Source organism: Euprymna scolopes, chromosome 45 (genome assembly GCF_053919585.1).
Source record: "Euprymna scolopes isolate OS-2025 chromosome 45, ASM5391958v1, whole genome shotgun sequence".
Classification (NCBI taxonomy): Eukaryota; Metazoa; Mollusca; class Cephalopoda; order Sepiida; family Sepiolidae; genus Euprymna; species Euprymna scolopes.
The window spans coordinates 36,189,879-36,202,734 of NC_136526.1; the positions used below are offsets into that span (position 1 = coordinate 36,189,879).

The 12,856-nt window shown below is 37.4% G+C and overlaps 1 protein-coding gene across 1 annotated transcript; it reads left to right on the plus strand.

Annotated features, from left to right (window-relative positions):
• Window positions 1-5,287: 5,287 nt before the first annotated feature.
• LOC145269167 (uncharacterized) lies at window positions 5,288-7,334 on the plus strand (the record flags this gene model as incomplete). Its single annotated transcript, XM_080124775.1, has 1 exon — window positions 5,288-7,334. A coding segment is annotated over one exon (555 nt), but the record flags the coding sequence as incomplete, so codon positions are not given.
• Between the last annotated feature and the right edge of the window lie 5,522 nt (window positions 7,335-12,856).

Genomic DNA, 12,856 nt, shown 5'->3' on the forward strand with positions numbered 1-12,856 from the left:
ATCTGTTCCGGCAGATACTACAAGCAAAGACCATATGTGAAGGCAACTCCACATATAAGTTATGGTCAATGTAGAGGAAACCCTTCATGCCAATTGTTACTATCCAGCTCCCCTACTTCCCGGGGAGCTGGTCCCCATTTCCCCTCCACTCTCCACATTAAAAAACGGCCTTGTGCCTAATTTGCTCAGTGGGGAAGCAAATAAATACACTGCAAGCAAAGACCATATGTGGGGGGTAACCCCCACATATCAGACCTTGGTCAATGTAAGGGAAACCCTTCATACCAGTTGTCACTATCCAGCACCCATTTCGGTCCTGGATATGACCTTAAACTATATCCAGTGGTGAGGCCCCAGCTTGTGGGTTTTGGGGAGTGTGGAGCCACACTTTAATCACCATTGCTCCCAGGTCCACTCTGACCCGGAGTGGTAGTACCTGTTAGGGTCCCAACTATGAGTTAAATAGAAACCGATGTGAAAACAACAAATATATTCTATTAAAAAAATTTCTTCAAAATCTTTGGATTCGGCATTAAATAACCCGAAAAGGGTTGATATGCTGTAAAACAAAAACAACCAACCAACCAACTAGCTCCCATTTCCCACCCATTGGGAGCTGGTCCCCTTCCCCTCCCTCTCTCCAAATTAAAAAACGGCCTTATGCTTAATTTGCTCAGTGGGGAAGCAAATAAATACAACCTAAAATACTTGTTCTTTTTGCCTTTTCCTGGTAAATCGCATTTTAGTTATTGTGGCGACTAAACCAGTCCATTTGATTTGCTCTGGCAAGTATTTTGTATACTAGTGTTACTAGACCCAGTTGAGGAAGGGGGGGGGTCGCTAAAACAGTATTTCTTTTTTGCAACCCTGACGTTTGCCTGCTCGCCTTAGAATGTCGCCCTTCGGCCCATTTTTTTTTTCTGACAATATGCATGATTGCCTAAAAAATTATTTCAGCCCAGGGTTTCTACTTTACTGAACGAGGTCACAATTAATCAAGTCTTTCATAGCGCAAACCTTACCTTGTTAAGATGCTGACTGAAGTTGTATTTTTGCGATAATAACAAGTAAATTGTTATTAAAACGTTGGGAGGTGACAGTGGGCTAGTGGTCAACGACATGGACTGACAACCTGAATGTTCTAAGTTCGATTCAAGCTCGTTCCACAAAAATAACTTTCACTTAGGATATTGGCAACCTTCAAGTGGTCCCTCCTATAATCCTCGATGTCTTTCTAGAAAGAATACTGACTAGAATATATCGGGGAAACCAATGTTAACAATAGAATATTCCGATTCATACAATATAATGATGATTAAAATGTTGGATAACTGAGAACAATTGCACTTTAACTTATCGAAAATATTATGTGTGTGTGTATGCGTGTTTGTGTGTGCGTGTGTATGTGTGTATGTGTGTGTGTGCGCGCGCACGCGCGTGTGTTTTATTTTCGGAAAGGAAAGATGGTCTAAAACTAAAGCTGATTACACGCCAAAAAAATGCTATAGCGAGTTTCTGTAGACGTCGTCAACTGATGAGAAAAATAGGACAATCATTGCATTTTCGGCTGATGTTGCAAAACTGCGCCAACTGCAGAATACGATTACTGAGCACCAAATATTGGATGCGACATTGACAATGAATTTGCAATCTTTTTCTTCGTCTCTTTAAATGTTTTCAGTTCGAAGTCATTAAGTGAAATATCTTCGACCTTCTTTTTCTATTTTCAGAAAAAAAAAAGTTTAAGGTACCAAAAATTTCTGTGTAGCGTGGGACCAAGAATTGTAATAGTTTAAAAGATCCAGAAATGATCGTAGTTGACGAAGAAAAGTTGATGGTCGTAAATCTTGCAGAATTGAACATTTTTTTTCAGAAAGGGGTTATATTTCTCATGATCGGTTGTTTTCAGTTGTGGTTAAGACAAAGAACGAAGAAAACATTGTCATTCGACGGTCGAACACATCCATGGAAATAGCACAAGAAAGGTGAAGGAAATGGATAACGATCAGCAACGAAAGGGTACATGTCAAAAAGTGCTCTCTCGAGTTTATTATACACTAGCAGTTACGATGTCAAAAAAATGTGAGGAAAAAAACTGGCAAAGTAAACACCGAATCTCTACAGTTCCAGGTGAGCATTGTCTGAAAGTAACAGTTTCAATCTTACCCAAAGTCGGCCCGAGGATAAGCCAAAGATGGAGAAACAGCAACTATAAAGATGAGGATAATAGTCCACAAATAAATAAATTAGGTACATGCAATTTAATGGCTGTTTCGGTAGGGGGCATAGTCTTGAAAGCCGGCTAATTATAATAATTTTTTTCATTTGCAATTACTTTTTCTACTGTGTTTGAAAGATTATAGTTTAAAGTTAATCCCCCCCCCCCAAAAAAAGTGTGTGAAATAAAAAATACATGGAATAATTTTATCTCAAATCTGAAAAACCCTACATTTCACGTAAAAATTCATTATGACAAAGATCGTGTTTATATTTTTCTGTCAAGAAAAAATATAAGTTTTCTGCAATTATTTCCACGTTAAGTATTAATTAAATGAATTAATACAATAAATGTACTTAATTTTGGTACTTATACAGTTTAGTGACGACATTAAAAAATGGAAATAATGAAAAAATTTTTTATTGTACGTAACTGTTATAGACTGAAGTTCTCTGAAAAAAAATTTCACTTCATTTGATCAAGTAGTTTTTTTTGTTGTTTTTTTTTTACAGCGAAAAACAATGATTTATCACGGCTACGTCAACGTGGCCATTTTGGAAATGTTATTGCAGGCCCAGGAATTCTCCAAGGGCAAGTAACTGCCGTACACAGCAGAATACCTCCATTTTAGGCCAATCTAGCCCTTTTTCCCCCCACCAGAATGAGATTTTTTTTTTTTTTTTTGCGAAGACAGATGCCACTTTTGGGGTGTTTTTTTTTTTTGTTTTTTTCAATTTGTAACAGAAGTAAATAAACGAAGTTTCGAAGTTATCCATGCGTGTCCAACTGCGCATGTTTCGAAAATGATCTCGTATAAAAATTCTTCAATTCTTTGTATTCTTCAATTTCTTTGCATATTCAATAGTATTCTTATTTAAAAAAAAAACAAAACGCAAAAAAATTGCAGATTTAAAAAAAAAAAAGAAAAAAAACGTAAAAAAATTGCAGATGTGTTGTCCTTGTGCGCATCTCAATATGGCGAGAAAAAAAGGCTAGATTGCGAAATTTGGCCTAAAATGGAGGTATTCTGCTAGCGTTTCGTTTCGTTACAGTCCTAGGTTTGTAACAACGTTATCATTTCGTTTCATAACAATCCTTGTTTTGTAACAACCACGCATGCGCATTGAAAATAAAGGCCTCCATGTTTTGTATTTAAAACTAACAACACGCGTCTTTTCGTTTCTCTCTATTAACCAACCACACAACACGAGCTAACACAGCGTGACATGGTGACAGCGGCGAGATAAAGGGAAAAATAAAATAAAACAACGATAAAAGTAAGATATTATATTTTTTTTTCTCTTTTCTTTTCGAACCAAAACTTCGTAAAACACACACACACACACACACACACACACACACACACACACACTCGTTGAAGCTCGCAACAACACTGCTACTACTATGGCTAATATATCGATACCAGTTCCCATTCTCGACTGGGACTCGCCTAACACTGCAGAGTCATTCAAGATATTCCAACAACGTTTGGAACTTTATTTCACAGCGAAGGGAACTAAAGAAGAAGAGAAATTGCCTATCATTCTACTCGCAACTGGCGAGGAAGGAATTCGTAGATACAACAGTTGGTCTATGTCAAACAAAGACCGGAGAGACGCTAACAAAATTTTCAACGCATTTTTGGAGCAGCTGGAACCGGCAACAAACCACCGTATATGTAGGCTTGAACTCAGTAGATACCAACAAAAACCTACCGAGACGACAGACATATTTCTAAACAGGTGTCGCTTACAGGCGAAGAAATGCGATTTCACAGCCCATGAAATGAACGAACGTTTAGTAGAAATACTGATAGCCAAAACGCCCATACCGGACTTACAAAAAGAACTGTTGAACAAGCCGAAGGGCTACACAATAGAAGAGGCTGTGAAATTAGCACGCACATATGAGGCTTCAGCCGTGTATATAAACAAAATACACCAACTACATGGCCTGTCACAGATAGACACCATAAATCGCGGTGGTCGCGAATGCCAGGAAGGCAACAGAAATACCAGCAACTTGTGTAAAAATTGTGGACGGGACCACCGGTTTGGCAAGGAGCATTGCCCTGCCAAGAACGACATATGCAGCTCCTGCGGGAAAATGGGCCATTGGGCCAAATTGTGCTTCTCAGCGAGACTCAGACCCAGGAAACAAGAAAAACCCTGGCACAAAAGCCGCAGCCAGCCAAGGCACAGACAACATGGAACAGGCCGAAAAGTCGACAGTGTTGCTGAACATGACAACCGAGCCACAACAAAACTACATGCGGCGATGGAGCACCTCACATTCAGCACTATTAACAGTGAACATCCACTGCACAAACAAAAACAACACAAAATGAAGCGTTTGTCAATATCAACGTTATATTGACAGACCACCCAGGTACGCACAGCCTCAAACTGAAGGTAGACACGGGTGCACAGGCATTTCCACGTTTATTTCCACGTTAAGTATTAATTAAATGAATTAATACAATAAATGTACTTAATTTTGGTACTTATACAGTTTAGTGACGACATTAAAAAATGGAAATAATGAAAAAATATTTTATTGTACGTAACTGTTATAGACTGAAGTTCTCTGAAAAAAAGATTACGCATATTCCGCAGTATGTGCCCCTCCGCCATAAACGAAGATGGGAACCCAATACCTGGATGACTAAACCCAACGAAATGCGTACTGACAGCATACAACAACACTGAAATAAAATGCCATGGCACCACAAACATCAGGTGAAAATACAAGGACTCTTCATGGCTCAACACTCAATTTTATGTGGTCAACACTCCAGGACCAGCTATACTGGGCCTGCCAACATCTGTAGCCTTCAACGTTGTGACAATGAACTCTGCCATATCCGTTCAGCAACAACCTATCAACAGCATAGATGATCTGATGCGTTTATACCCCGACAGATTCGACCGCATTGGCGAGTTCAAGAAAACGCAACCACCACATGAAGAGAAACTTGAAGTGCGAAGACAAGAAGAAGAACAACAACGGCTTGAAGAAGAACAGATCCGGGCTGAAGAAATTCAGAAACAAGAAGAATTACAGCAATAGGAAGAGTTAAGGCGTCAAGAAGAATTGCGCCACCAAGAGGAATTACGCTGCCAGAAAGAATTACGACAGCAGGAAGAGTTACGAAGACAAGAAGAATTACGGAAACAGCAAGAACAGCAGCAGGAGCAAGAAGCCCATCAGCAGCAGCAGCAGCAAGAAGCTTTGCGTAAAGTCAAACAACAGCAGAAAGAACAATTGGCAAAAATACAACTTCCTGCTGGTGCCAATTGGGCCAAGACCAATTCTGCTGCTGCCCACGCTGTGTCACTTGCTGAAATCCAACAGGAAGAAGAGTGTCAACGTAAAGCTGAAGCCCAACAATTACTTCTCCAACAGCAGCAACAGCAGCAGCAGCAACAACAACTTCTTTTGCAACAGCAACAACAACAACAACAGCAGCAGCAACAGCAACAACAACAAGCAACCAATTCATCTGCACAGCAGGCGAAGATATGGGCCAACAATAAAGTAACTGCGTCCAAATCAGCTGCAAAATCGTTGCTTGAAATCCAACAGGAACAGGCAAAACAATTGGAAGAGAAGAAGAACGATTGATACAAACAGTTTTCCCAGTCTGACTGCAACAACGTCTCAAAACACAAAAACAAAATCATCCAAAAACAAACATAATACGGATGGTATGCTAAAATTGTTTCAGTCATCCAATTCAAATGATGATTTTATCCATTGGTCCGAATCTCTGCTTAAGAACCTCAAAGTTAACCTTGATGTTCCAACCTTTGTGGCCTTTCTTCAAGAAGTCGATTCCCAGAAAGAGGTTATTGACTACGTACATTCTTACCTGGGAGAGAGCAAAGTTGTTGCTGAATTCACCCGCCAATTTTTAGAAAAACGAACTACACTAAAGAAAAGTTGTCAACAAACGAAACCAACCAGCAACAAGAAAACAACCACCAAGATCAGGATCAAATATATGATGCTTTTAAACAAAGGCAACACAAGCAAAAGAAATATTTTGACCAGCATGCGCTCAAGGAAGACCTACCACCTTTATATCCTGACCAGAGGGTAAGAGCACAAAACCCTACACACGGAAACTTGGACTTAGCAACCGTAGCTTCTCAAGCAGATGGTCCCCGATCATATCTCCTACAAACTGCAAACGGATATATGCTACGGAGAAACCGGCAGCATATTAGGAGTGTTCCAATAAGGCCAACACCACCACAAACGCCAAAGCATGTAACATTTGCAGAACCACCTGCATGTACAACTCAGTCTCCACAAAGAGACTCCCAACAATACACTCGCAGTGGCAGGATGGTACGACCACCATCAAAAATGAACTTGTGAACATTTTCTAGAGAAGTATAGCAAGCAATTCATGGGGCAGAATAATCCCCTACTTCGCTGTAGCTATTCAGACAGTCTACCCTGAATTAGCCCTTACCTATTATCATATATTGAATATGCTCAATATCATAATCTTCATATTGGTAAAGGGGGGATGTAACGATGTTATCGTTTCATTTCGTTACAACCCTAGGTTTGTAACAACGTTATCATTTCGTTTCATGACAATCCTTGTTTTGTAATAACGACGCATGCGCACTGAAAATAAAGGCCTCCATGTTTTATATTTAAAACTAACACGCGTCTTTTCGTTTCTCTCTATTAACCAACCACACAACACGAGCTAACACAGCGTGACAGGTACATTTCCAAAATGGTCAGGTTGACGTCGTCGTGATAAATAATTGTTTTTCGCTGTAAAAAAAAAAAAACTACTTGATCAAATGAAGTGAAATTTTTTTTCGGAGAACTTCAGTCTATAACAGTTACGTACAATAAATTTTTTTTTTCAATATTTCCATTTTTTAATGTCGTCACTAAACTGTATAAGTACCTTAACTTTTGCTAAAAAGAAAAGTAATAATTATCCAAAAATGTGATACTGGTAGGAACGAGACTTGTTTTTCGTATTAAAAAAAAAAAAAAATACTGGCGGCAAAATTCAAATATGTATGGAAGGACAAATTAGACATTATTTTTTTTTTAATTTAACATTATTTCAACATACCGAGCGACTTTTTTTTTTATTATTATTATTCTTTTGACCCCCTTCCTTCATTTAAAAAGGCATGAAAGTTAATTAAATTGATTAATTTATTCATTGAAAAAAAAAAAATTAGCACCATTATTTATTAATATTAATATAGAATTACAATTGGTTAAGAAAACAATTTATAATTTATTTTCCAAGATTATATGAGTTGTTAGCTTGGATAAAATGACCATCTTAAAAATGTTTTCATAATCTGAAACTTATTTTCTGAAGTTTTTTTTCTTTTTCTTGGAGGGCGGCGAGTGATATTCTATTGACGACTGACTGAAATAAAATATATTAGACAAAATTAAGACAAATAAAAGATTATAATAAGGAGAATTTAATATCAAAAAGTTTTTTAATGTTAATAAATTACTGTTTGGTTTGAAACTTTACGTTTCTTTTGTTTTTTCTACAATATAAAAAAAAGAAAGAAAAATCGGTTGTCTGCCCTTGATTCTATTTTAATTGCCGCCATCATTGCCAATTTGAACAAGCACGAAAATGCCTAAAAAAAAAAAAAAATCCAAATAAAAACATGATGGAATTCATTTATTTCAATTTTTAATCTCTGTTCATCTCACGCAAGACGTATTGCCATTTAAGCTTGCCTGGCTACTATGGAGTTCATATTTATGAGGAGGGTAAAGTGGGCGAGGAGTTAGTTGAACAGCGATAATTTTTCACATTACGTCTAAATTTCTGCAGTTGGTATGTGTAATATTTTGAAACAATAAAAGGGAGATAACCGTCGGTGTTGCAGGAGTTATTCCCCCTGAGACATCTGTGTTTGGAGCTTTGGAAATTCTACCAAACAAAATGCGTGTTCATTTCCCATCCAGTTGTCCCAAAGCCCATTACGATAATAATTGATAATTAGAACACATTGATTCCCTCATTCCCTAAACATGACAGTATGGACATGGAAAAGGGAGCAAAGAGTCCAATAAAATATGCAATGAATTGAGAAATAAAATTCTTTGCATAAATATGCCGATAAGTTGATAGATTTTGAAGAGGGAATATAACGTGTTAAAATCTTTTTATTTTTATTTCCCCTTCTCCTGTGAAATGAAACAACGGAGATCGTTATACAGAAATGCCTGTGGTAAAAAGCAATTTTGCAGGAACAGCCGGCAGCATTATGAGTTGATAAAGGTGAACGACAGACCATTAATAAGTTAGCTGAGCTCTAGGTACATCAGAAAGCGGCCATTAAAAATGATAAGAACTTTAATAATTCACCTTACTATCTTTCGAACCTTATAACTACTCGAAAAATGTAATTCAACCCCTAATTTTTTTTTCAATTAAAGGAGCAAAGACCAAATTTTTTTAATAACGGGTTTAATAGCAAATTATGCAATATTTGATTTTTTAAATCAGTTTTATTTAAAAAAAAAGATTTAAAGAAAATCAACGTATTTGGACTTGCTTCGATAAACATATGTACATATAAATGCAAAAAAAATCACTCACTTATAAAAAAATATTATTAAATGGGTAGTTCCATTCTTCATTGTTAAGGATTTATCCATATTTATATTTTAAATTCCATGTATTTTTTAAATAATAGGATTTTTTAAAGTGAGGGTTGTAGAAAACCGCATTTTCGTAACGTGTTTTGTGCAATAAGCTTAAAGGCTGCTCCAGCTACTTGAAATTCATCAAATATGGATTCGTCAAAGGGACATAATTAATGTCTATTTATTATTTTTGGTCCTCCGTAATTAAAAACACACACACACACATTCACTTATAAGTTCCCCCCCCCTTTTTTATATATATCTAAAAAATAAAAGAAAACATTGAATGAAATCGAAAAAATTGCATTCAATGCCCGGTATTTACTTGACGATATAAGCATCCCATGAGCTTTCATAAAAAAAAAATCAACTTGGTTTTCGAAAAAAAAAAAAAAAAAAGATTTACACTTACCTAACAGGTAAATTTGGAAATGACTATTCTTTTCTTTTTTGTTTTGAATTTGAATATTATATTCATTGATCTTTTATCTTCAATTTGTAATATATAAAACGTTAGTACATAAATTAATTATTTAAATTTAAATAGACATTTAAAATTGGGGGGGGGTAAAAACGTTTGTCTAAAATATTATATTTGCTTTATTGGAAAGAGCATAAAATTTCTTATTGACCCTGAAAATATCGTAAAAATTGAACCAATAAAAAAATTTTGATAGATTTTTAAAGTTTAAAAATTGAAAAATATTTAACTCGTAAAATTCAATTGATTTCATTACGTAAAAAATGGCTGCCTGAACCCACGCAGGCACTTTGTAAACACTGTTTTTTAAATAAAAAATAATATTTCTATCATTTTTTAAACAACTTTGATAGTTTATTTTAGAAGTATATTCCATAAAGAAAATAAACAACCAACTTTAAAAAGAGAAATTACGAGTTATTTTATATTTTATTCAGTTTTCTGTTAAGGGTGTCAAAAATTCCCCTAAAATTCTAATACACCTAGCTGAACTCTAGGCGATTTTAAAATCTCTACCTTCCTGGTTATTTGCTTATTTGCCTTCAACATATCTGCATAATCAATGAATCAGAAATTGACTCAGCAACACCTGAAGAAATCTCTGCTATCTCAGCATTATTTGTCATTTTGGAAGTTTTTCATGCAAATCCAATAAGTTTGCCCTATGTATGTGAATTGTTCAATTTGACTTTGAACAAAGTGTAATATCTGTTCTCATGCTACACTTAGTCTATTCTGTCCCTGGTCAGTAAAGAAGAAATCCTTATAGATTGAGGCCACTTTTATTTTCTGTTTTCCAATTAAGAGTGGCTCTATATCAAAATTAGATCTTGTGTCTAACTTGGTTATTGCAAAGAGACAAGTAAATAGGAACTACTCCCGTATTTTGAACTGTTTAAATGAGAAAGAGGGATGGGAAGAAGGAGAGTGGAGAAAAAGAAGGAGAGGAAAGAAGAGGAGGGGGCATACACTTACGGAAAAGTGTCTGGGTATGTCAGGTTTAAGGCCTGTCATATGTAAGTATATCTACTGATGACAAGCAAGGAAGATGAAGATTTATTTTTAATTCTGAATTCATTTCCTTTTTGAATTTCAAAAAGTCAGTCCTGATGGGTAAGCATAATTAAAATGAAAAACCAAACAACAGTAAAGGAAAGAAAGAAAATCACACGCACGTACACGTGGTACATGCACACACATATTATTTTATTCAATTTAGGAAAACAAAATTACCATAAGTCGTTACAATCTGTTTGCCCTTAAAAAACAGCGCCAGACGACAATATACCGCTGGTTTTACTCGAGTCGCTGGTGTTGTTTGAACGTTTGACGGTAAACGAGATGCAAATAATTGTCAACCTAAAAAAGAAGGTTAGGTGTTTAAATCGTGTCCAGTCACCATTTTAGAAATGCTAGATGGCTCTCTATATATGAATATTCTCCCCTGAATGTGCTGCTGCCATCGCACACAGAAATCACTTTTTCCATAGCTACCAACGTAATAGATGCACTGAAATTAAAGCTGCTTTCAGGACCGCCAGCAATCACTGTAAAAGAGTAATAAAAATGCAAGAGAACTACATGCTCAATCCGTTAAATCAGAAGTAGCTGAGCAGTGGCTTGGTTCCCGCCAGTTCTGGCAAATAGCAAATAGGATCCTGAAGAGAAACGTGCGTTCTATCCCAACCATTATCAATGAACCAGAGGTCATCTCGACAGCATCCGACAAAGCCAAACTATTTGCCAAGAACTTTGCGGCAAATTCTACCCAGTGTGACGAAGGCCATCAACTCCCTGTATTCCCTCTTATAACAGACAACACGCTATGCAACATAAAAATATCTGTGCATGAGGTCGCCAAGCTAATCAAGAACCTTGACTCCAGTAAAGCAACTGGTCCTGACGGTACTCCAATTATAGTGTTAAAAAAATTACAACCAGAACTTGCCGCCATACATACCAAACTGTTTAAGCGTTGCCTTAAGGAGAAGTGCTTCCAAACACCCTGGAAAACCTCATCAGTATGCCCTGTATTTAAGAATTCAAGTGATAAGTCATCTCCCTCTTAGTACAGACCAATAAGTCTCCTGTGTGTCATGAGTAAGTTGCTGGAATCCACAATAAATAGAGTAGTCAACCACCTCAGAAGAAATAACCTTCTTAGCGACACGCAGTATGGTTTCCATTCTGCTAGATCTACAGTAGATGTGCTAACGGTTATATCTCATAGGATTAGCGAATCTCTCGACAAAGACTTCATTTCTAGGGCAATTGCTCTTGACATATCAAAGGCCTTCGATAAGGTTTGGCATAAAGGCCTACTACACAAGATTTCCAGCTACGGTATAACTGGAAATGTTTTCTCGATCATTAAATCATTTCTCTCCGATAGGCTCATAAAAGTAGTGGTTGATGGGCAGAAATCAACGGCCCACAGTATTAATGCTGGAGTCCCCCAGGGGTCCATACTCGGCCCAACTCTCTTCCTGATCTACATCAATGATCTCCCAAAACACATGCTAAAATCTTTCGTTGACATCTATGCTGATGACAAGACTATCTATGGCAACACATCAAAGGCCGTAAATAATGATGTTCTCTCTGATTCTCTCTCCTCTGATCTTGAGCGCGTGGTACAGAGCGGGAAGAGGTGGCTGGTTACCTTTAATGCATCTAAGACCAAGCTCCTACCTCTACATTATAAACGCTCTGATCCCCATCTGGCACCAATTGAAATGGATAGCTCTCGTCTAGGGGAGGCCCCATGTTTTGAGAAGCTTCTGGGTTTGACCTTTACTCCTGATCTTAAATGGAACACATACATCAAGTCTGTGGCCAAGGTCGCTGGGAAAATGGTGGGATCCTTCTACCGCTATAGAAGATATCTCACTACTGATGCAATTCTTTATCTCTATAAAAGCCAGGTACCTCCAAGGATGGAGTACTGCTGTAACATCTGGGCAGGAGCTGCTAAAAACAGCCTATCCTGCCTTGACAGAGTACAAAATAGACTTCGTGGCTTGGTGGAGGATGCTCTTTTCTCTTCCCTGCAGTCTCTCTCCCACAAAAGAGACGTAGCCTTGTTCTATCGTTATATCCATGGCAAGTGCTCGTCTGAGCTCAATTCTCTGGTCCCTCCTCACCAATCTTTTTCTAAAAACACCCGACTAGCTGAAACCACCGTCAATAATTTCCCCCACTTCTTATCTGTGCCTAAATCAAAACGTAGATTCCATGAACAAAGCTTCTTTCTTAGAACTGCACGCCTGTGGAACTCTGTTCCGCTTGCCTGTTTCCCTCCTGACTTCAACCTGGATGTCTTCAAGTCCAACACAAGCAAATTCCTGATGAACCGCCCCCTTAAGTAATGACACTTAATCAATTCTCTAATACTATTACTACACTATCCCATTGATTACTGTACACACAATAACCCTTATCCCCGAGTGGCCCTTGGGCCTTGCTAAGTGGTGAACTCCGTGTAAAAAAAAAAA